General features: G+C 47.9%; 1 protein-coding gene across 1 annotated transcript in view; it reads left to right on the plus strand.

Moving 5' to 3' along the window:
* Window positions 1–23,208, plus strand: part of LOC120065995 (CD82 antigen-like) — a gene marked incomplete at its 3' end in the record, with an annotated part of 41,987 nt that extends 18,779 nt beyond the window's left edge. Inside the window, exons 4-5 of the mRNA XM_039017035.1 lie at window positions 17,730–17,854; window positions 23,051–23,208. Coding sequence (XP_038872963.1) covers window positions 17,730–17,854; window positions 23,051–23,208 — 283 coding nt within the window. The remainder of the gene's footprint in view (window positions 1–17,729; window positions 17,855–23,050) is intronic.
* Between the last annotated feature and the right edge of the window lie 345 nt (window positions 23,209–23,553).

The raw sequence follows: 23,553 nt of genomic DNA on the forward strand, positions 1-23,553 counted from the left end.
GCATGGTTACAGGGTTAATTCCCCATGGTTACAGGGTTAACTCTGCATGGTTACAGGGTTAATTCTGCATGGTTACAGGGTTAATTCCCCATGGTTACAGGGTTAACTCTGCATGGTTACAGGGTTAATTCTGCATGGTTACAGGGTTAACTCCGCATGGTTACAGGGTTAATTCTGCATGGTTACAGGGTTAATTCTGCATGGTTACAGGGTTAACTCTGCATGGTTACAGGGTTAATTCCCCATGGTTACAGGGTTAACTCTGCATGGTTACAGGGTTAATTCTGCATGGTTACAGGGTTAATTCTGCATGGTTACAGGGTTAATTCTGCATGGTTACAGGGTTAACTCTGCATGGTTACAGGGTTAATTCTGCATGGTTACAGGGTTAACTCTGCATGGTTACAGGGTTAATTCTGCATGGTTACAGGGTTAATTCCCCATGGTTACAGGGTTAACTCTGCATGGTTACAGGGTTAATTCCCCATGGTTACAGGGTTAACTCTGCATGGTTACAGGGTTAATTCTGCATGGTTACAGGGTTAATTCCCCATGGTTACAGGGTTAATTCTGCATGGTTACAGGGTTAATTCTGCATGGTTACAGGGTTAATTCCGCATGGTTACAGGGTTAATTCTGCATGGTTACAGGGTTAATTCTGCATGGTTACAGGGTTAATTCTGCATGGTTACAGGGTTAATTCTGCATGGTTACAGGGTTAATTCTGCATGGTTACAGGGTTAAAACAGAATCAACTCAAAGGGTTAAGTTTAGGTATTAATTCCGATGGGGAGGGGGTTAGGTTAGGGCTATGGTTTGGGGAAGGCTTTAAACAATGCACTGTTTCCAACAAGTATCATCAAGTATTCTACCGGCTTGCTGGAACATTGTAAACTTCTGCGGTGCAGTGGTCTGAGCAGCGCTCCTGCGCCGACCATCCGTGTTTGCACCCGTGCTGGGCAATAGTTCATACTTTTTTTTGGTGAGTGCCCGAGGAAGACATACATCTAATTCATATATCCTGATGCCTAGTCACATTGCCCCTATACATACCAATGCATTCAGGAAGGATTCAGAGCCCTTGACTTTTTCCACATTTTATTATGTTACAGCCTTATTCTAAAATGGATTAATCCACACACAATACCCCAGAATGACATCACAATACCCCAGAATGACATCACAATACCCCATAATGACATCACAATACCCCATAATGACATCACAATACCCCATAATGACAAAACAAAAACAGGTTTTTAGAAATGTTTGCAAATTTATTTAAAAAAAACGAATATAAATACCTTATTTACATAAGTATTCAGTCCCTTTGCTATGAGTCTTGAAATATAGCTCAGGTGCATCCTGTTTCCATTGATCATCCTTGATGTTTCTACAACTTGATTGGAGTCCACCTGTGGTAAATTCAATTGATTGGACATGATTTGGAAAGGCACACACCTGTCTATATAAGGTCCCACAGTTGACAGTGCATGTCAGAGCAAAAACCAAGCCATGAAGTCAAAGGAATTTTCCGTAGAGCTCCGAGACAGGATTGTGTCGAGGCACAGATCTGGGGAAGGGTACCAAAACATTTCTGCAGCATTGAAGGTCCCCAAGAACACAGTGGCCTCCATCATTCTGAAATGGAAGAAGTTTGGAACCACCAAGACTCTTTCTAGAGCTGGCCACCCGGCCAAACTGAGCAATTGAGGGAGAAGGTGACCAAGAACCCGATGGTCACTCTGACAGAGCTCCAGAGTTCCTCTGTGGGGAAGGTTGGGAGAACCTTCCAGAAGGACAACCATCTCTGCAGCACTCTACCAATGAGGCCTTTATGGTAGAGTGGCCAGACAGAAGCCACTCATCAGTAAAAGGCACAACAGTCCGCTTGGAGTTTGCCAAAAGGCACCTAAAGGACTCTCGGACCATGAGAAACAAGATTCTCTGGTCTGATGAATGACAAGATTTAACTCTTTGTCCCGTCTGGAGGAAACCTGGCACCATCCCTACGGTGAAGCGTGGTGGTGACAACATCATGTTGTGGGGATGTTTTTCAGAATCAAGGGAAGATGAACGGCGCTAAGTACAGAGAGATCCTTGATGAAAACCTGCTCCAGAGCGCTCAGGACCTCAGACTGGGGTGAAGGTTCACCTTCCAATAGCACAACGACCCTAAGCACACAGCCAAGACAATCCAGGAATGGCTTCGGGACAAGTCTCTGAATGTCCTTGAGAGGCCCAGCCAGAGCCCGGACTTGAACCCGAACGAACATCTCTGGAGAGACCTGAAAATATCTGTGCAGCAACACTCCCCATCCAACCTGACAGAGCTTGAGAGGATCCGCAGAGAAGAATGGGAGAAACTCCCCAAATACAGGTGTGCCAAGCTTGTAGCTTCATACCCAAGAAGACCCGATGCTGTAATCGATGACAAAGGTGCTGCAACAAAGTACTGAGTAAAGGGTCTGAATACTTATGTAATGTCATATTTCTGTTTTTAATTTGTAATAAATGTATAAAAATCGGTTTTTGCCTTGTCATTATGGGGTATTGTGATGTCATTATGGGGTATTGTGATGTCATTATGGGGTATTGTGATGTCATTATGGGGTATTGTGATGTCATTATAGGGTATTGTGATGTCATTATAGGGTATTGTGTGTAGATTGATGAGGGGGGAAAAACTATTTCATCCATTTTAGAATAAGGCTGTAACGTAACAAAATGTGGAAAAAGTCAAGGGGTCTGAATACTTTCTGAATGCACTGAATATCAACATTCTCAGGACCTTCTGAAATGTCCAAAATCTATTTCTAGTGATCAGCCTACTCTCTCACACACACACGCACACACACACCGGGTCGGCCACAGGAGGAAGTGACAGGCTCTCTTGATAGGTTAGTTATCAAGCCATCTCAAGGAGTCACATCCTGTGTTTGAGAATAGCAACTTACATCACCCTTACCAACTCTGCTCATAGACAGTGTCACTTCCCTAGAGTGTCTATATGCAGGTATACACACACATACACACACCTATATACAGACACACACACAGATGTTGTCAGGTCTGTTTGGTGTGAGGAGGTAACAGAGATGTTACAGGTCTGTTTGGTGTGAGGAGGTAACAGAGATGTTACAGGTCTGTTTGGTGTGAGGAGGTAACAGAGATGTTACAGGTCTGTGTGGTGTGAGGAGGTAACAGAGATGTTACAGGTCTGTTTGGTGTGAGGGGGTAACAGAGATGTTACAGGTCTGTTTGGTGTGAGGAGGTAACAGAGATGTTACAGGTCTGTTTGGTGTGAGGAGGTAACAGAGATGTTACAGGTCTGTGTGGTGTGAGGAGGGAACAGAGATGTTACAGGTCTGTGTGGTGTGAGGAGGGAACAGAGATGTTACAGGTCTGTTTGGTGTGAGGAGGTAACAGAGATGTTACAGGTCTGTTTGGTGTGAGGAGGTAACAGAGATGTTACAGGTCTGTGTGGTGTGAGGAGGGAACAGAGATGTTACAGGTCTGTTTGGTGTGAGGAGGGAACAGAGATGTTACAGGTCTGTTTGGTGTGAGGAGGTAACAGAGATGTTACAGGTCTGTTTGGTGTGAGGAGGTAACAGAGATGTTACAGGTCTGTGTGGTGTGAGGGGGTAACAGAGATGTTACAGGTCTGTTTGGTGTGAGGAGGTAACAGAGATGTTACAGGTCTGTTTGGTGTGAGGGGGTAACAGAGATGTTACAGGTCTGTTTGGTGTGAGGAGGTAACAGAGATGTTACAGGTCTGTTTGGTGTGAGGAGGTAACAGAGATGTTACAGGTCTGTTTGGTGTGAGGAGGTAACAGAGATGTTACAGGTCTGTTTGGTGTGAGGGGGTAACAGAGATGTTACAGGTCTGTTTGGTGTGAGGAGGTAACAGAGATGTTACAGGTCTGTTTGGTGTGAGGAGGTAACAGAGATGTTACAGGTCTGTTTGGTGTGAGGAGGTAACAGAGATGTTACAGGTCTGTTTGGTGTGAGGAGGTAACAGAGATGTTACAGGTCTGTTTGGTGTGAGGAGGTAACAGAGATGTTACAGGTCTGTTTGGTGTGAGGAGGGAACAGAGATGTTACAGGTCTGTTTGGTGTGAGGAGGTAACAGAGATGTTACAGGTCTGTTTGGTGTGAGGAGGGAACAGAGATGCCCACCACCATTCCTACGTTAGTTGTTGGTTTCTTAACAACACAGACCGACAGCAAGTCAGTAGGAAGCCCCACTGTAGTCTCATCCGTAGCCTACAGATAGGAAGGCCGGCCAGGGTAACATGGAAAGGAAAGCTACCTTCTATAAATCTGCCTGATTCATTGTAAATGTTGAGTCTATTTTTAGGCTGGATCGTCCATAGGGGCCTAAGTAATGAGATGCAACAGATTAGAGTTTGACAAGTAACAACTCACCAGAACTGTGTTTTCCCAGATCTCTCAGTGACTCACAACACACACCCACCCAAACTGGACCTGTTTCCCAGACCTCTCAGACTGGGTCCTCTCTCTTCTCTGGTCATGTATCACGTTTACAGGTCTCCCTTCCAAAAAGAGGTTACTCATCTGAAGGGACTTTCGTGGCCAAAATAAAGACGGCTAAATGATCTATTTCACTAAGAGAGGGAGATTCTGGAATGACTGGCACTGCTTCACATCCAAGGCCACTGACTGTTGAGTGGAGCCTGCTGTTTGGGCTATCTTTTAGCTGTGCTTGCGTTCCCCAACTGCTGATCTGGGATCAGTTCCACTCTGTTCATAGATTCTTCATCAGTATGATCTAAAACTGATCCTAGATCAGCTCTCGTACTCTGAGACGCTTTGTAAATATGGCTGGATGTTCCAACCAAGGTCAGTGTCGAGCTTATCGTTGGCCAGGAAAGGGACATAACACAGAGCCCGTCCTCTTTATCATCCTAGAACGGCAGCTCAGACCCACTGTTATTTATTATCCAGCTGTTCCAGATTACATCCTGTATGCTTCCCCTGCTTCCTGGGACCAACCTTGAAGATAGCCCTTCCTCCTCCTCCTCCTCCTCCTCCTCCTCCTCCTCCTCCTCCTCCTCCTCCTCCTCCTCCTCCATGGGACGGGCTCCTATTCCGTCTACTCTCCTCTTCCTATCCATATCCCCTTTCTCCTCCTCTACAGAGCTGCATCACACTGTAACTAACTAGTAGCAGCAGGCCCACTGTAACTAACTAGCAGCAGCAGGCCCACTGTAACTAACTAGCAGCAGCAGGCCCACTGTAACTAACTAGCAGCAGCAGGCCCACTGTAACTAACTAGCAGCAGCAGGCTCCACTGTAACTAACTAGCAGCAGCAGGCTCCTCTGTAACTAACTAGCAGCAGCAGGCTCCTCTGTATCTAACTAGCAGCAGGCTCCTCTGTAACTAACTAGCAGCAGCAGGCTCCTCTGTAACTAACTAGCAGCAACAGCAGGCCCACTGTAACTAACTAGCAGTAGCAGGCTCCTCTGTAACTAACTAGCAGTAGCAGGCTCCTCTGTAACTAACTAGCAGCAGCAGGCTCCTCTGTAACTAACTAGCAGCAGCAGGCTCACTGTAACTAACTAGCAGCAGCAGGCTCCTCTGTAACTAACTAGCAGCAGGTTCCTCTGTAACTAACTAGCAGCAGCAGGCTCCTCTGTAACTAACTAGCAGCAGCAGGCTCCACTGTAATTAACTAGCAGCAGCAGGCTCCTCTGTAACTAACTAGCAGCAGCAGGCTCCTCTGTAACTAACTAGCAGCAGCAGGCCCACTGTAACTAACTAGCAGCAGCAGGCTCTTCTGTAACTAACTAGCAGCAGGCTCCACTAACTAACTAGCAGCAGCAGGCTCCTCTGTAACTAACTAGCAGCAGCAGGCTCCTCTGTAACTAACTAGCAGCAGCAGGCCCACTGTAACTAACTAGCAGCAGCAGGCTCTTCTGTAACTAACTAGCAGCAGGCTCCACTAACTAACTAGCAGCAGCAGGCTCCTCTGTAACTAACTAGCAGCAGCAGGCTCCTCTGTAACTAACTAGCAGCAGCAGGCTCCTCTGTAACTAACTAGCAGCAGCAGGCCCACTGTAACTAACTAGCAGCAGCAGGCCCACTGTAACTAACTAGCAGCAGCAGGCCCACTGTAACTAACTAGCAGTAGCAGGCTCTTCTGTAACTAACTAGCAGCAGGCTCCACTAACTAACTAGCAGCAGCAGGCTCCACTGTAACTAACTAGCAGCAGCAGGCCCACTGTAACTAACTAGCAGCAGCAGGCCCACTGTAACTAACTAGCAGCAGCAGGCTCCACTAACTAACTAGCAGCAGCAGGCTCCACTAACTAACTAGCAGCAGCAGGCTCCTCTGTAACTAACTAGCAGCAGCAGGCCCACTGTAACTAACTAGCAGCAGCAGGCTCCTCTGTAACTAACTAGCAGCAGCAGGCTCCTCTGTAACTAACTAGCAGTAGCAGGCTCTTCTGTAACTAACTAGCAGCAGCAGGCTCCTTTGTTTATTATATCTTATTTTCGACACAAAGCCTGGACTCTACAAAGTATGGAAAGCGTTCCACAGGGATGCTGGTCCATGTTGACTCCACATGGATGCTGGCCCGTGTTGACTCCACAGGGATGCTGGTCCATGTTGACTCCACAGGGATGCTGGCCCCATGTTGACTCCACAGGGATACTGGCCCCATGTTGACTCCACAGGGATGCTGGCCCATGTTGACTCCACATGGATGCTGGCCCGTGTTGACTCCACAGGGATGCTGGTCCATGTTGACTCCACAGGGATGCTGGCCCATGTTGACTCCACAGGGATGCTGGCCCATGTTGACTCCACAGGGATGCTGGCCCATGTTGACTCCACAGGGATGCTGGCCCATGTTGACTCCACAGGGATGCTGGCCCATGTTGACTCCACAGGGATGCTGGCCCATGTTGACTCCACAGGGATGCTGGCCCATGTTGACTCCAATGCTTCCCACAGTTGTGTCAAGTTGGCTGGATATCCTTTGGGTGGTGGACCATTCTTGATACACACAGGAATCTGATGAGCGTGAAAAAACCCAGCAGCGTTGCAGTTCTTGACACAAACCGGTGCACCTGGCATCTACTACCGTACTACAATTGAATACGGAAGTTTACATACACCTTAGCCAAGTACATTTAAACTCAGCTTTTCACAATTCCTGACATTTAATCCAAGTAAATATTCCCTGTCTTAGGTCAGTTAGGATCCCCACTTTATTTTAAGAATGTGAAATGTCAGAATAATAGTAGAGAGAATGATTTATTTCAGCTTTTATTCCTTTCATCACATTCCCAGTGGGTCAGAAGTTTACATACACTCAATTAGTATTTGGTAGCGTTGCCTTTAAATTGTTTAACTTGGGTCACATGTTTTGGATAGCCTTCCACAAGCTTCCCACAATAAGTTGGGTGAATTTTGGCCCATTCCTCCTGACAGAGCTGGTGTAACTGAGTCAGGTTTGTAGGCCTCCTTGCTCGCACACGCTTTTTCAGTTCTGCCCACAAATTGTCTATAGGATTGAGGTCAGGGCTTTGTGATGGCCAATCCAATACCTTGACTTGGTTTTCCTTAAGCCATTTTACCACCACTTTGGAAGTATGCTTGGGGTCATTGTCCATTTGGAAGACCCATTTGCGACCACGCTTTAACTTCCTGACTGATGTCTTGAGATGTTGCTTCAATATATCCAAATAATTTTCCTGCCTCATGATGCCATCTATTTTGTGAAGTGCACCAGTCCCTCCTGCAGCAAAGCACCCCCAAACATAACAATGGTCATTATGGCCAAACAGTTCTATTTTTGTTTCATCAGACCAGAGGACATTTCTCCAAAAAGTACGATCTTTGTCCCTATGTGCAGTTGCAAACCGTAGTCTGGCTTTTTTATGGAGGTTTTGGAGCAGTGGCTTCTTCCTTGCTGAGTGGCCTTTCAGGTTATGTCGATATAGGACTAATTTTACTGTGGATATAGATACTTTTGTACCTGTTTCCTCCAGCATCTTCACAAGGTCCTTTGCTGTTGTTCTGGAATTGATTTGCACTTTTCGCACCAAAGTACGTTCATCTCTAGGAGACAGAATGCGTCTCCTTCCTGAGCGGTATGACGGCTGTGTGGTCCCATGGTGTTTATACTTGCGTACTATTGTTTGTACAGATGAACATTCAGGCATTTGGAAATTGGTCCCAAGGATGAACCAGACTTGTGGAGGTCTACAAAATGTTTTTCTGAGGTCTTGGCTGATTTCTTTTGATTTTCCCATGACGTCAAGCAAAGAGGCACTGCGTTTGAAGGTAGGCCTTGAAATACATCCACAGATACACCTCCAATTGACTCAAATGATGTCAATTAGCCTATCAGAAGCTTCTAAAGCCATGACATCATTTTCTGGAATTTTCCAAGCTGTTTAAAGGCACAGTCAACTTAGTGTATGTAAACTTCTGACCCACTGGAATTGTGATACAGAGAATTATAAGTGAAATAATCTGTAAACAATTGTTGGAAAAATTACTTACATTTTTACATTTTACCTTTTTTGTCATTTAGCAGACGCTCTTATCCAGAGCGACTTACAGTAGAGTGCATACATTTTTATTACATTTTACATACTGAGACAAGGATATCGCTACCGGCCAAACCCTCCCTAACAACGCTATGCCAATTGTGCGTCGCCCCACGGACCTCCCGGTTGCGGCCGGCTGCGACAGAGCCTGGGCGCGAACCCAGCCCAGCCTGGGCGCGAACCCAGAGACTCTGGTGGCGCAGCTAGCACTGCGATGCAGTGCCCTAGACCACTGCGCCACCCGGGAGGTTGTCATACTTGTCATGCACAAAGTAGATGTCCTAACCTACTTGCCAAAACTATAGTTTGTTAACAAGAAATGTGTGGAGTGGTTGAAAAACCGAGTTTTAATGACTCCAACCTAAGTGTATGTAAACTTCCGACTTCAACTGTACATATTTTTTATATACCTTAAGGGAACCTACATTTCCAAATCAATTATGTATGTCAGCTTAGCACCTCCCTCGTCCCCCAATGTCTTAGACTATAAAGAATTTAACACTAGCCTCTCAATCCCCCCCTTCCCCAAAACACGTGTAAATATTGAACTTAAATTGTGCCTTCCTGTATTATACTTATGCTAAACATTTTACTATTTTCTAATGAGCCATTTACTTAATGTTTTGTAATCTTATCTTCTATTATTTATTATTGTTGCTTTGTCCCGAAGGAACCTGCAAGTGAGCATTTCATTGGACAGTGTATAACATATGTACCCGGGTACGTACGACTAATAAAACGTTGAAACTCTCCCCCAGACCCCCCTCTCCCCCAGACCCCCCTCTCCCCCAGACCCCTCTCTCCCCCAGACCCCCCTCTCCCCCAGACCCCCCTCTCCCCCAGACCCCTCTCTCCCCCAGACCCCCCTCTCCCCCAGACCCCCCTCTCCCCCAGACCCCCCTCTCCCCCAGACCCCTCTCTCCCCCAGACCCCCCTCTCCCCCAGACCCCCTTCTCCCCAGACCCCCCTCTCCCCCAGACCCCCCTCTCTCCCCCAGACCCCCCTCTCCCCCAGACCCCCCTCTCCTCCAGACCCCTCTCTCCCCCAGACCCCCCTCTCCCCCAGACCCCACTCTCCCCCAGACCCCCCTCTCCCCCAGACCCCTCTCTCCCCCAGACCCCCCTCTCCCCCAGACCCCTCTCTCCCCCAGACCCCCCTCTCCCCCAGACCCCCCTCTCCCCCAGACCCCTCTCAGAAGTTATTGGCCTAATGACTGAAGCCTTGCTGAGAACAGGATCGCTGTGTGTTTACAGTTTCCATTTTCTATAGGTTATATGAATAGAGCGCTGTGCAGCTGTTCCACCATGTTAGGGGTCTTGGGAATGTTTCCATTTCCCCCCCACCTCTCATTCTTTATCTGAAGGATCAACTTCCCTTTCTGAAAGTTCTTTATTCCAAAAGTATTTTCCCGTTTGATTGGATGGAGACGTTAGAGAAGTTAGGAGGAGGGTTGGATTCAACATCAGCATGTAGGCAGCTACTTTAACCACTAGACCACCTCGTCTCAGCCTCACACGGAATGTTCTCTCTCTAATATCAGAGCCACGCTGTTAGTAGTTCACCGTAGTGACAAGGAACACAGAGTTCATCATCGGAGCGGCTCGTCAAAGCACAGCTTGGTGTGTATATTTTAACAGAAGACCTTGGCCTTATTTAGGGAGCTCTATTACAGATGATTAATGCCAAAACACAGTGTGAAGATACGCTGTGATAAGAAGTGTAGGTCGTAGAAAGCCTTTTTTCAGTTCACACTAAGTTGGAAACGGGACGTATTAGATCCATACTACAGGTTGAATTTGGATTCAATGTCAAATTGCTGCATTATCAGTTTAGCTTATCAGGGGTTTTTATTTTCTTCAGTTTACACTTAGTCTACACAGTTTACACTTAGCCTAAACAACAACTTAGTGAGGTAAACACGTGATATATTATATCCATCTTATAGGTTGAATTTTAGTTGTCGGTGTGTTTAATTTGAAGCTTTCATTTTGTTTCTCTGTATACAGACTAAATACATGGAAATTTAGAAATGTTTATGCAGCTAACCCTGCCATGCTGAAAAACTCCCCCCGAGGGTGTGAACTGCTGTCTTAAAGGGCACTAGAACTCACTGAAACCTGGTTGTTTCCACGGAAACGTCTATTTAAAGAGACAGTTTAGACCTATAGTGAATAGGGTACCATTTGGGACCGAAGCTCTGAACTGTCTCTTTAAATGGATGTTTCCGTGGAAACCACCAGAGGAACTTTTTCTGAAAGTTCCAATGGAAGGAGACTTGCCACGGTGCAAGACAGACCAGAACACAGGCTGACTAAATAACCACTGGAGATTCCACACAGATGAGTGTGCATCTGCTTCTGAAAGCGCTGCAACACAGATGTGCATTCTGAGAATAGCTAACTAATCTAAAGGCTTTGAAAACGTCCTGCTTTTAGAATGTAACGAGATGTGAAAAGGAAGTCTGCGTCCTTGCAAGTTTCAGTGTTTTGTTTGCTACGTTTTCTGTCACCAACAACCTTTGACAAGGAAGTATTGGGCTGATCTCTGTCGGTTCTCACTGCAGCCTTTACTTCACATGCTTTGAGTCCTACAGTACAGTTCACAAGTGTTCAGAACAAGTGTTCCTCTCTCTCCGCCGCGGGTCTGTGTTTTGTGGTGAGGCTGCTGTCGGCTGATGCCTAATGCTGTAAGACATGTGTAGCTTACATCTATGTTCTCTGTGTGACATCTCCTTCACACGAACCCTGTTACTAGCCCTTCTGTAACTAGCCCTTCTGTAACTAGCTCTTCTGTTACTAGCTCTTCTATAACTAGCCCTTCTATAACTAGCTCTTCTATAACTAGCTCTTCTATAACTAGCCCTTCTGTAACTAGCTCTTCTGTTACTAGCTATTCTATAACTAGCCCTTCTATAACTAGCTCTTCTATAGCTTGCCCTTCTGTAACTAGCCCTTCTGTAACTAGCTCTTCTGTAACTAGCCCTTCTATAACTAGCTATTCTGCTACTAGCTCTTCTATAACTAGCCCTTCTGTAACTACCTCTTCTGCAACTAGCCCGTCTGTAACTAGCTCTTCTGTAACTAGATATTCTGTTACTAGCTCTTCTGTAACTAGCTCTTCTGTAACTCGCTCTTCTGTTACTAGCCCTTCTGTTACTAGCTCTTCGGGAACTAGCGCTTCTGTAACTTGCTTTTCGGTATCCGGCCCTTCTGTAACTAGCCCTTCTGTAACTAGCCCTTCTGTAATTCGCTCTTCTGCAAGTAGCTCTTCTGTAGCTAGCTCTTCTGTTACTAGCACTTCTGTAACTAGCTCCTCTGTAACTAGCTCTTCTGTTACTAGCTCTTCTGTAACTAGCTTTTCTGTAACTGGCCTTTCTGTAACTAGCTCTTCTGTAACTAGCTCTTCTTTAACTAGCCCTTCTGTAACTAGCTCTTCTGTAACTAGCTCTTCTGTGACCAGCTCTTCTGTAACTAGCTCTTCTGTTAGTAGCTCTTCTGTAACTAGGTCTTCTGTAACTATGTCTTCCTGTAACTAGCTCTTCTGTTACTAGCTCTTCTGTAACTAGGTATTCTGTAACTAGCTCTTCGGTATCTAGCGCTTCTGTAACTAACTCTTCTGTAACTAGCTCTTCGGTATCTAGCGCTTCTGTAACTAACTATTCTATAACTAGCTCTTCGGTAACTAGCGCTTCTGTAACTAGGTCTTCTGTAACTAACTATTCTATAACTAGCTCTTCGGTAACTAGCGCTTCTGTAACTAGGTCTTCTGTAACTAGCCTTTCTGTAACTAGCTCTTCTGTAACTAGGTATTCTGTTACTAGCTCTTCTGCGACTAGCACTTCTGTAACTAGCTCTTCTGTAACTAGCCTTCTGCTACTAGCCCTTCTGTAACTAGCTCTTCTATAACTAGCTCTTCTGTAACTTGCCCTTCTGTAACTAGCCGTTCTATAACTAGTTCTTCTGTAACTAGCTCTTCTGTTACTAGCTCTTCTGTAACTTGCCCTTCTGTAACTAGCCGTTCTATAACTAGTTCTTCTGTTACTATCTCTTCTGTAACTAGCCTTTCTATAACTAGCCTTTCTGTAACTAGCTCTTCTGTTACTAGCTCTTCTGTTACTATCTCTTCTATAACTAGCGCTTCTGTAACTAGCCTTTCTGTAACTAGCTCTTCTGTTACTATCTCTTCTATAACTAGCGCTTCTGTAACTAGCCTTTCTGTAACTAGCTCTTCTGTAACTAGCTCTTCTGTTACTATCTCTTCTATAGCTAGCTCTTCTATAACTAGCTCTTCTATAACTAGCTCTTCTGTTACTAGCCTTTCTATAACTATCTCTTCTATAACTAGCCTTTCTATAACTAGTTCTTCTATTACTATCTCTTCTGTAACTAGCTCTTCTGTTACTATCTCTTATGTAACTATCTCTTCTGTAACTAGCTCTTCTGTAACTAGCCTTTCTATAACTATCTCTTCTATAACTAGCCTTTCTATAACTAGCTCTTCTGTTACTATCTCTTCTGTAACTAGCTCTTCTGTTACTATCTCTTCTGTAACTAGCTCTTCTGTTACTATCTCTTCTGTAACTAGCCCTTCTATAACTAGCTCTTCTATAACTAGCTCTTCTGTTACTATCTCTTCTATAACTAGCTCTTCTGTTACTAGCCTTTCTATAACTAGCTCTTCTATAACTAGCTCTTCTGTAACTTGCCCTTCTGTAACTAGCTCTACTGTTACTATCTTTGCTGTAACTAGCCCTTCTATAACTAGCGCTTCTGTAACTAGCCTTTCTGTAACTAGCGCTTCTGTAACTAGCTTTTCTGTAACTACCGCTTCTGTAACTAGCCTTTCTGTAACTAGCTCTTCTGTTACTATCTTTTCTGTAACTAGCGCTTCTGTAACTAGCCCTTCTATAACTAGCTCTTCTGTTACTAGGTCTTCTGTAACTAGCCTTTCTATAACTAGCTCTTCTATAACTAGCTCTTCTGTTACTATCTCTTCTGTAACTAGCCTTTCTGTAACTAGCACTTCTGTAACTAGCTCTTCTGTTACTATCTCTTCTGTAACTATCTCTTCTGTTACTATCTCTTCTATAACTAGCTCTTCTGTTACTAGCTCTTCTATAACTAGCTCTTCTGTTACTATCTCTTCTGTAGCTAGCTCTTCTGTTACTATCTCTTCTGTAACTAGCCTTTCTGTAACTAGCCTTTCTATAACTAGCTCTTCTATAACTAGCTCTTCTGTTACTATCTCTTCTGTAACTAGCTCTTCTGTTACTATCTCTTCTATAACTAACTCTTCTGTTACTATCTCTTCTGTAACTAGCCTTTCTGTAACTAGCTCTTCTGTTACTATCTCTTCTGTTACTATCTCTTCTGTAACTAGCTCTTCTGTTACTATCTTTTCTGTAACTAGCCTTTCTGTAACTAGCGCTTCTATAACTAGCCTTTCTGTAACTAGCGCTTCTGTAACTAACTCTTCTGCTACTAGCTCTTCTGTAACTAGCCCTTCTGTAACTCGCCCTTCTGTAACTAGCCCTTCTGTTACTAGCTCTTCTGTAACTTGCTCTTCTGCTACTAGCTATTCTGTAACTAGCCCTTCTGTAACTAGCTCTTCTGTTACTAGCTCTTCTGTTACTAGCCCTTCTGTAACTAGCGCTTCTGTAACTAACTCTTCTGCTTCTAGCCCTTCTGTAACTAGCCCTTCTGTAACTACCTCTTCTGTAACTAGCCCTTCTGTAACTACCTCTTCTGTAACTAGCCCTTCTGTAACTAGCTCTTCTGTAACTACCTCTTCTGTAACTAGCTCTTCTGTAACTAGCTTTTCTGCTACTAGCGCTTCTGCTACTATCTTTTCTGTAACTTGCCCTTCATGTGTACACACACTAGAGGTCGACTGATTATGATTTGTCAACGCCGATACTGATTATTGGAGGACCAAAAAAAGCCGATACTGATTAATCAGACGATTTTTATGTATATATTTGTAATAATGACAATTACAACAATACTGAATGAACACTTTTATTTCAACTTAATATAATACATAAATAAAATCAATTTAGTCTCAAATATATAATGAAACATGTTCAATTTGGTTTAAATAATGCAAAAACAAAGTGTTGGAGAAGAAAGTAAAAGTGCAATATGTGCCATGTAAGAAAGCTAATGTTTAAGTTCCTTGCTCAGAACATGAGAACATATGAAAGCTGGTGGTTCCTTTTAACATGAGTCTTCAACATTCCCAGGTAAGAAGTTTTAGGTTGTAGTTATTAAAAGGACTATCTCTCTCTATACCATTTGTATGTCATAGACCTTTGACTATTGGATGTTTTTTATAGGCACTTTAGTATTGCCAGCCTAATCTCAGGAGTTGATAGGCTTGAAGTCATAAACAGCGCTATGCTTCAAGCATTGCTAAGAGCTACTGGCAAACGGAGTAAAGTGTTGTTTGAATGAATGCTTACAAGCCTGCTGCTGCCTACCACCGCTCAAATCAAATGTATTTATAAATGTAAATATAATATAATATAACTTTTGTAGTTGAATGTCTTTAGGATGTTAAATACATCGTTGTGCACTGTGAACCAATGCTTTGAAGTGGTTATGTTTGATCTGTGGAGCAATGTGTCTGGCTGATCTGACACCAATACTATTCTATTATCATACGGATTATTCATGAGTCAAGGTAAGGTAAGGTAAGGGTTATTATATTATAGCAGGCCTCTCTGGTTCTCCTGACCTCAGACCCAGAGTGAGTTGGAGCCGTGTCCCAGCCCCAGAGCTCTGAGCCAGGCTTCATTCCAGACAGAGACAGCGCCTCTCTGGTTCTCCTGACCTCAGACCCAGAGTGAGTTGGAGCCGTGTCCCAGCCCCAGAGCTCTGAGCCAGGCTTCATTCCAGACAGAGACAGCGCCTCTCTGGTTCTCCTGACCTCAGACCCAGAGTGAGTTGGAGCCGTGTCCCAGCCCCAGAGCTCTGAGCCAGGCTTCATTCCAGACAGAGACAGCGCCTCTCTGGTTCTCCTGACCTCAGACCCAGAGTGAGTTGGAGCCGTGTCCCAGCCCCAGAGCTCTGAGCCAGGCTTCATTCCAGACAGAGACAGCGCCTCTCTGGTTCTCCTGACCTCAGACCCAGAGTGAGTTGGAGCTGTGTCCCAGCCCCAGAGCTCTGAGCCAGGCTTCATTCCAGACAGAGACAGCGCCTCTCTGGTTCTCCTGACCTCAGACCCAGAGTGAGTTGGAGCCGTGTCCCAGCCCCAGAGCTCTGAGCCAGGCTTCATTCCAGACAGAGACAGCACCTCTCTGGTTCTCCTGACCTCAGACCCAGAGTGAGTTGGAGCCGTGTCCCAGCCCCAGAGCTCTGAGCCAGGCTTCATTCCAGACAGAGACAGCACCTCTCTGGTTCTCCTGACCTCAGACCCAGAGTGAGTTGGAGCCGTGTCCCAGCCCCAGAGCTCTGTGCCAGGCTTCATTCCAGACAGAGACAGCGCCTCTCTGGTTCTCCTGACCTCAGACCCAGAGTGAGTTGGAGCCGTGTCCCAGCCCCAGAGCTCTGAGCCAGGCTTCATTCCAGACAGAGACAGCGCCTCTCTGGTTCTCCTGACCTCAGACCCAGAGTGAGTTGGAGCCATGTCCCAGCCCCAGAGCTCTGAGCCAGGCTTCATTCCAGACAGAGACAGCGCCTCTCTGGTTCTCCTGACCTCAGACCCAGAGTGAGTTGGAACCGTGTCCCAGCCCCAGAGCTCTGAGCCAGGCTTCATTCCAGACAGAGACAGCACCTCTCTGGTTCTCCTGACCTCAGACCCAGAGTGAGTTGGAACCGTGTCCCAGCCCCAGAGCTCTGAGCCAGGCTTCATTCCAGACAGAGACAGCACCTCTCTGGTTCTCCTGACCTCAGACCCAGAGTGAGTTGGAACCGTGTCCCAGCCCCAGAGCTCTGAGCCAGGCTTCATTCCAGACAGAGACAGCGCCTCTCTGGTTCTCCTGACCTCAGACCCAGAGTGAGTTGGAGCCGTGTCCCAGCCCCAGAGCTCTGAGCCAGGCTTCATTCCAGACAGAGACAGCACCTCTCTGGTTCTCCTGACCTCAGACCCAGAGTGAGTTGGAACCGTGTCCCAGCCCCAGAGCTCTGAGCCAGGCTTCATTCCAGACAGAGACAGCACCTCTCTGGTTCTCCTGACCTCAGACCCAGAGTGAGTTGGAGCCGTGTCCCAGCCCCAGAGCTCTGAGCCAGGCTTCATTCCAGACAGAGACAGCACCTCCCTGGTTCTCCTGACCTCAGACCCAGAGTGAGTTGGAGCCGTGTCCCAGCCCCAGAGCTCTGAGCCAGGCTTCATTCCAGACAGAGACAGCGCCTCTCTGGTTCTCCTGACCTCAGACCCAGAGTGAGTTGGAGCCGTGTCCCAGCCCCAGAGCTCTGTGCCAGGCTTCATTCCAGACAGAGACAGCACCTCTCTGGTTCTCCTGACCTCAGACCCAGAGTGAGTTGGAACCGTGTCCCAGCCCCAGAGCTCTGAGCCAGGCTTCATTCCAGACAGAGACAGCGCCTCTCTGGTTCTCCTGACCTCAGACCCAGAGTGAGTTGGAGCCGTGTCCCAGCCCCAGAGCTCTGTGCCAGGCTTCATTCCAGACAGAGACAGCACCTCTCTGGAGCTTACCCTCAGACCCAGAGTGAGTTGGAGCCGTGTCCCAGCCCCAGAGCTCTGTGCCAGGCTACATTCCAGACAGAGACGGCGCATCTCTGGAGCTTACCCTCAGCCAAGGGAATCTATCCCTCTTACCCCCGTCTCCTCTCCATTCCGCTGCTCCAGCCTTGTTCTCTCTGGTCTCTGGTGGGCTGTTATAACTCTGGTAGAGAACATTGCTTGAATTCTCTTTGAATCGGCTTGCTGCGTGGCGGATCCCCATTGCTTGCCTTGACATGTTACTACTACTACTAAATGAACGGGTTACATGCTACCTGACCTGTCACATATTTCACTGCATACGGTTGACCAGATCATTTAAATGTGTGAGCTAGAATGAGTCACTCTTTAAAAAAATCGGGGAAACCATTCTGTATAGTTTAGGATGATAGTGTAGCCTGGTTTCAGTGAGTGATGTTGTAAGGGCAGAATGTTAACCTGTTCATGGACATCTTCTCTACAGAGGAGTCCTCCACCACTCTGCAAGTGGCCTCCTATATTCTGATCGCTGTGGGTTCTCTCTCCATGGTTATGGGCTTCCTGGGCTGTATAGGAGCCATCTACGAGATACGCTGCCTGCTGGGCCTGGTGAGTAAAACACACATCCACACTGCTAAAACACTAAAACCTAAAGCTCCCCCCCCCCCCTGCTGTCAAAGGGACTTGTTCCTGCACCACAACGCTGTGAAGGCTGAGCAGGATGTAGAGTCTGTTTTGATGTTATGTCACGATGCTCTACGCTGCTGCAGAAAGCTCTGATTTGTAGCTCAGATCTCCACATTCGACTGGTGTTGAAAACGACCGGCGAGGTTCTTCCTCAACGTTAGAACTAGACGACCGGCTCATGCTGCTGTTTGGTCCAATGAGGTTGGATTCTATAATACCATCTTCCTGTTTGACTACGCATGTCGTCAACAGCAGCAGTATGTGTGGATTATTAATGTGAGGAGGTTACAGAGAGATGGGTGAGGAGGTTACAGAGAGAGAGGGGTGAGGAGGTTACAGAGAGAGGGGTGAGGAGGTTACAGAGAGAGGGGTGAGGAGGTTACAGAGAGAGAGGGGTGAGGAGGTTACAGAGAGAGGGGTGAGGAGGTTACAGAGAGAGGGGTGAGAAGGTTACAGAGAGAGAGGGGTGAGGAGGTTACAGAGAGAGGGGGTGAGGAGGTTACAGAGAGAGGGGTGAGGAGGTTACAGAGAGAGGGGTGAGGAGGTTACAGAGAGAGGGGTGAGGAGGTTACAGAGAGAGAGGGGGGGAGGTTACAGAGAGAGGGGTGAGGAGGTTACAGAAAGATGGGTGAGGAGGTTACAGAGAGAGAGGGGTGAGGAGGTTACAGAGAGAGGGGTGAGGAGGTTACAAAGAGATGGGTGAGGAGGTTACAGAGAGAGGGGTGAGGAGGTTACAGAGAGAGGGGTGAGGAGGTTACAGAGAGAGAGGGGTGAAGAGGTTACAGAGAGAGGGGTGAGGAGGTTACAGAGAGAGAGGGGTGAGGAGATAACAGAGAGATGGGTGAGGAGGTTACAGAGAGATGGGTGAGGAGGTTACAGAGAGAGGGGTGAGGAGGTTACAGAGAGAGGGGTGAGGAGGTTACAGAGAGAGAGGGGTGAAGAGGTTACAGAGAGATGGGTGAGGAGGTTACAGAGAGAGGGGTGAGGAGGTTACAGAGAGAGAGGGGTGAGGAGGTTACAGAGAGATGGGTGAGGAGGTTACAGAGAGGGGTGAGGAGGTTACAGAGAGAGAGGGGTGAGGAGGTTACAGAGAGAGAGGGGTGAGGAGGTTACAGAGAGGGGTGAGGAGGTTACAGAGAGAGATGGGTGAGGAGGTTACAGAGAGGGGTGAGGAGGTTACAGAGAGAGAGGGGTGAGGAGGTTACAGAGAGGGGTGAGGAGGTTACAGAGAGAGGGGTGAGGAGGTTACAGAGAGAGAGGGGTGAGGAGGTTACAGAGAGCTGGGTGAGGAGGTTATAGAGAGAGAGGGGTGAGGAGGTTACAGAGAGAGGGGGTGAGGAGGTTACAGAGAGCTGGGTGAGGAGGTTATAGAGAGAGAGGGGTGAGGAGGTTACAGAGAGAAGGGGTGAGGAGGTTACAGAGAGATGGGTGAGGAGGTAACAGAGAGAGAGGTGAGGAGGTTACAGAGAGAGGGGTGAGGAGGTTACAGAGATAGGGGTGAGGAGGTTACAGAGATAGGGGTGAGGAGGTTACAGAGAGGGGTGAGGAGGTTACAGAGAGATGGGTGAGGAGGTTACAGAGAGAGAGGGGTGAGGAGGTTACAGAGAGAGGGGTGAGGAGGTTGGGGTGAGAGAGGGGTGAGGAGGTTACAGAGAGAGGGGTGAGGAGGTTACAGAGAGAGATGGGTGAGGAGATTGCAGAGAGAGGGGTGAGGAGGTTACAGAGAGAGAGGGGTGAGGAGGTTAAAGAGAGAGATGGGTGAGGAGGTTACAGAGAGAGGGGTGAGGAGGTTACAGAGAGAGAGGGGTGAGGAGGTTACAGAGAGAGGGGTGAGGAGGTTACAGAGAGAGGGGTGAGGAGGTTACAGAGAGAGAGGGGTGAGGAGGTTACAGAGAGAGATGGGTGAGGAGGTTACAGAGAGAGATGGGTGAGGAGGTTACAGAGAGAGGGGTGAGGAGGTTACAGAGAGAGAGGGGTGAAGAGGTTACAGAGAGAGGGGTGAGGAGGTTACAGAGAGATGGGTGAGCAGGTTACAGAGAGAGGGGTGAGGAGGTTACAGAGAGAGGGGGGTGAGGAGGTTACAGAGAGAGGTGGGTGGGGAGGTTACAGAGAGAGGGGTGAGGAGGTTACAGAGAGAGGGTGAGGAGGTTACAGAGAGAGGGGTGAGGAGGTTACAGAGAGATGGGTGAGGAGGTTACAGAGAGAGGGGTGAGGAGGTTACAGAGAGAGAGGGGTGAGGAGGTTACAGAGAGAGGGGGGTGAGGAGGTTACAGAGAGAGGGGTGAGGAGGTTACAGAGAGAGAGGGGTGAGGAGGTTACAGAGAGAGGGGTGAGGAGGTTACAGAGAGAGAGGGGTGAGGAGGTTACAGAGAGAGAGGGGTGAGGAGGTTACAGAGAGAGAGGGGTGAGGAGGTTACAGAGAGAGAGGGGTGAGGAGGTTACAGAGAGATGGGTGAGGAGGTTACAGAGAGAGAGGGGTGAGGAGATAACAGAGAGATGGGTGAGGAGGTTACAGAGAGAGGGGTGAGGAGGTTACAGAGAGAGAGGGGTGAGGAGGTTACAGAGAGAGAGGGGTGAGGAGGTTACAGAGAGAGAGGGGTGAGGAGGTTACAGAGAGAGAGGGGTGAGGAGGTTACAGAGAGATGGGTGAGGAGGTTACAGAGAGAGAGGGGTGAGGAGATAACAGAGAGATGGGTGAGGAGGTTACAGAGAGAGGGGTGAGGAGGTTACAGAGATAGGGGTGAGGAGGTTACAGAGAGAGATGGGTGAGGAGGTTACAGAGAGAGAGGGGTGAGGAGGTTACAGAGAGAGATGGGTGAGGAGGTTACAGAGAGAGGGGTGAGGAGGTTACAGAGAGAGAGGGGTGAGGAGGTTATAGAGAGAGGGGTGAGGAGGTTACAGAGATAGGGGTGAGGAGGTTACAGAGAGAGATGGGTGAGGAGGTTACAGAGAGAGGGGTGAGGAGGTTACAGAGAGAGGGGTGAGGAGGTTACAGAGAGAGAGGGGTGAGGAGGTTACAGAGAGAGGGGTGAGGAGGTTACAGAGAGAGAGGGGTGAGGAGGTTACAGAGAGAGGGGTGAGGAGGTTACAGAGAGAGGGGTGAGGAGGTTACAGAGAGAGGGGTGAGGAGGTTACAGAGAGAGAGGTGAGGAGGTTACACATGAAGTCCATCAGAACAGGTGCTGACTGGGGGGGGGGGGGGGGGGGTAAACCTGCTAGCTTAGAGGGAACGGGTGCTGGTGGGGGGGGTAAACCTGCTCGACCGGGGATTAACGGGGGGGGGGGGGGGTGCTGTGCTGTGGAGGAACCCCCTGGAATAGCTGCTAGTCCTGCTGAGACATGTTCTAGTCCTGCTGAGACGTGTCCTAGTCCTGCTGAGACATGTCCTAGTCCTGCTGAGACATGTCCCAGTCCTGCTGAGACATGCCCTAGTCCTGCTGAGACATGCCCTAGTCCTGCTGAGACATGTCCTAGTCCTGCTGAGACATGTCCTAGTCCTGCTGAGACATGTCCTAGTCCTGCTGAGCCATGTCCTAGTCCTGCTGAGACATGTCCTAGTCCTGCTGAGACATGCCCTAGTCCTGCTGAGACATGTCTTAGTCCTGCTGAGACATGCCCTAGTCCTGCTGAGACATGTCCTAGTCCTGCTGAGACATGCACTAGTCCTGCTGAGATAATGTCCTAGTCCTGCTGAGACATGCACTAGTCCTGCTGAGACATGCCCTAGTCCTGCTGAGACATGTCCTAGTCCTGCTGAGACATGTCCTAGTCCTGCTGAGACATGCACTAGTCCTGCTGAGACATGCCCTAGTCCTGCTGAGACATGTCCTAGTCCTGCTGAGACATGTCCTAGTCCTGCTGAGACATGTCCTAGTCCTGCTGAGACATGTCCTAGTCCTGCTGAGACATGCCCTAGTCCTGCTGAGACATGTCCTAGTCCTGCTGAGACATGCCCTAGTCCTGCTGAGACATGCCCTAGTCCTGCTGAGACATGCCCTAGTCTTGCTGAGACATGCCCTAGTCCTGCTGAGACATGCCCTAGTCCTGCTGAGACATGCCCTAGTCCTGCTGAGACATGCCCTAGTCCTGCTGAGACATGTCCTAGTCCTGCTGAGACATGCCCTAGTCCTGCTGAGACATGTCCTAGTCCTGCTGAGATGTGTCCTAGTCCTGCTGAGACATGCCCTAGTCCTGCTGAGACATGTCCTAGTCCTGCTGAGACATGTCCTAGTCCTGCTGAGACATGCCCTAGTCCTGCTGAGACATGCCCTAGTCCTGCTGAGACATGTCCTAGTCCTGCTGAGACATGTCCCAGTCCTGCTGAGACGTGTCCTAGTCCTGCTGAGACATGCCCTAGTCCTGCTGAGACATGTCCTAGTCCTGCTGAGACATGTCCTAGTCCTGCTGAGACATGTCCTAGTCCTGCTGAGACAGGAACATAGAATACTCTGCCAAAACATGAACACAGAATACTCTACCAAAACCTGAACACAGAATACTCTACCAAAACCTGAACACAGAATACTCTACCAAAACCTGAACACAGAATACTCTGCCAAAACCTGAACACAGAATACTCTGCCAAAACCTGAACACAGAATACTCTGCCAAAACCTGCACACAGAATACTCTGCCAAAACCTGCACACAGAATACTCTGCCAAAACCTGCACACAGAATACTCTGCCAAAACCTGAACACAGAATACTCTACCAAAACATGAACACAGAATACTCTGCCAAAACCTGAACACAGAATACTATACCAAAACATGAACACAGAATACTCTGCCAAAACCTGCACACAGAATACTCTGCCAAAACCTGAACACAGAATACTCTGCCAAAACATGAACACAGAATACTCTGCCAAAACCTGAACACAGAATACTCTGCCAAAACCTGAACACAGAATACTCTGCCAAAACCTGAACACAGAATACTCTGCCAAAACCTGAACACAGGTTGAATCAGAGAAGTTCAATGTTCTTTAGAGTCTGATATTCTCTGTAGAACATGACTTTGTCTGTGTTCATGCTAACTTAACAATTTTGTTGTTTCAAACTGGTATGATGAACCTCTAAAATGCATTTCCCATGATGCTGTCTGTCTGTCCCCAGTACTTCACCTGCCTCCTGCTCATCCTCATCGCCCAGGTTACGGCTGGCGTACTCATCTACTTCCAGAGAGACAGGGTGAGTTCTACCTCCACCTGTCCCTTCACCTCCTTCTCCCCCCTCCCCCCCTACTTCGTCTACAGTACTTCCAGAGAGACGGGGTGAGTGTCCTCTCTCCCCCCTCCTTCTTCTCCTGTTTCTCCCACTTCCATTCTTTCATATCCACTCTCTCCCCCTCTCCTTTTTGTCCCGCACTCTCCTCTGCCTGCCCCCCCCCCCCTCTCTCCCTCCCACTCCTCGTCCCCCCTTTCTTGGCCTCTCACCACAGCTGTGACATACCCAACATTCCCACCCTTCCTAGACAGCTATGGCTGACTGAGACCTGCTGGGAATCCCCATGCCCTGTGATGGAGCCATGGAAAAGTTGTCAGTCAGCCAGTCAGCCAGTCAGCCAGCCAGCCAGCCAGCCAGACAGACAGACAGACAGACAGACAGACAGACAGACA

Source organism: Salvelinus namaycush, chromosome 21, assembly GCF_016432855.1.
Source record: "Salvelinus namaycush isolate Seneca chromosome 21, SaNama_1.0, whole genome shotgun sequence".
NCBI classification, from domain to species: Eukaryota; Metazoa; Chordata; class Actinopteri; order Salmoniformes; family Salmonidae; genus Salvelinus; species Salvelinus namaycush.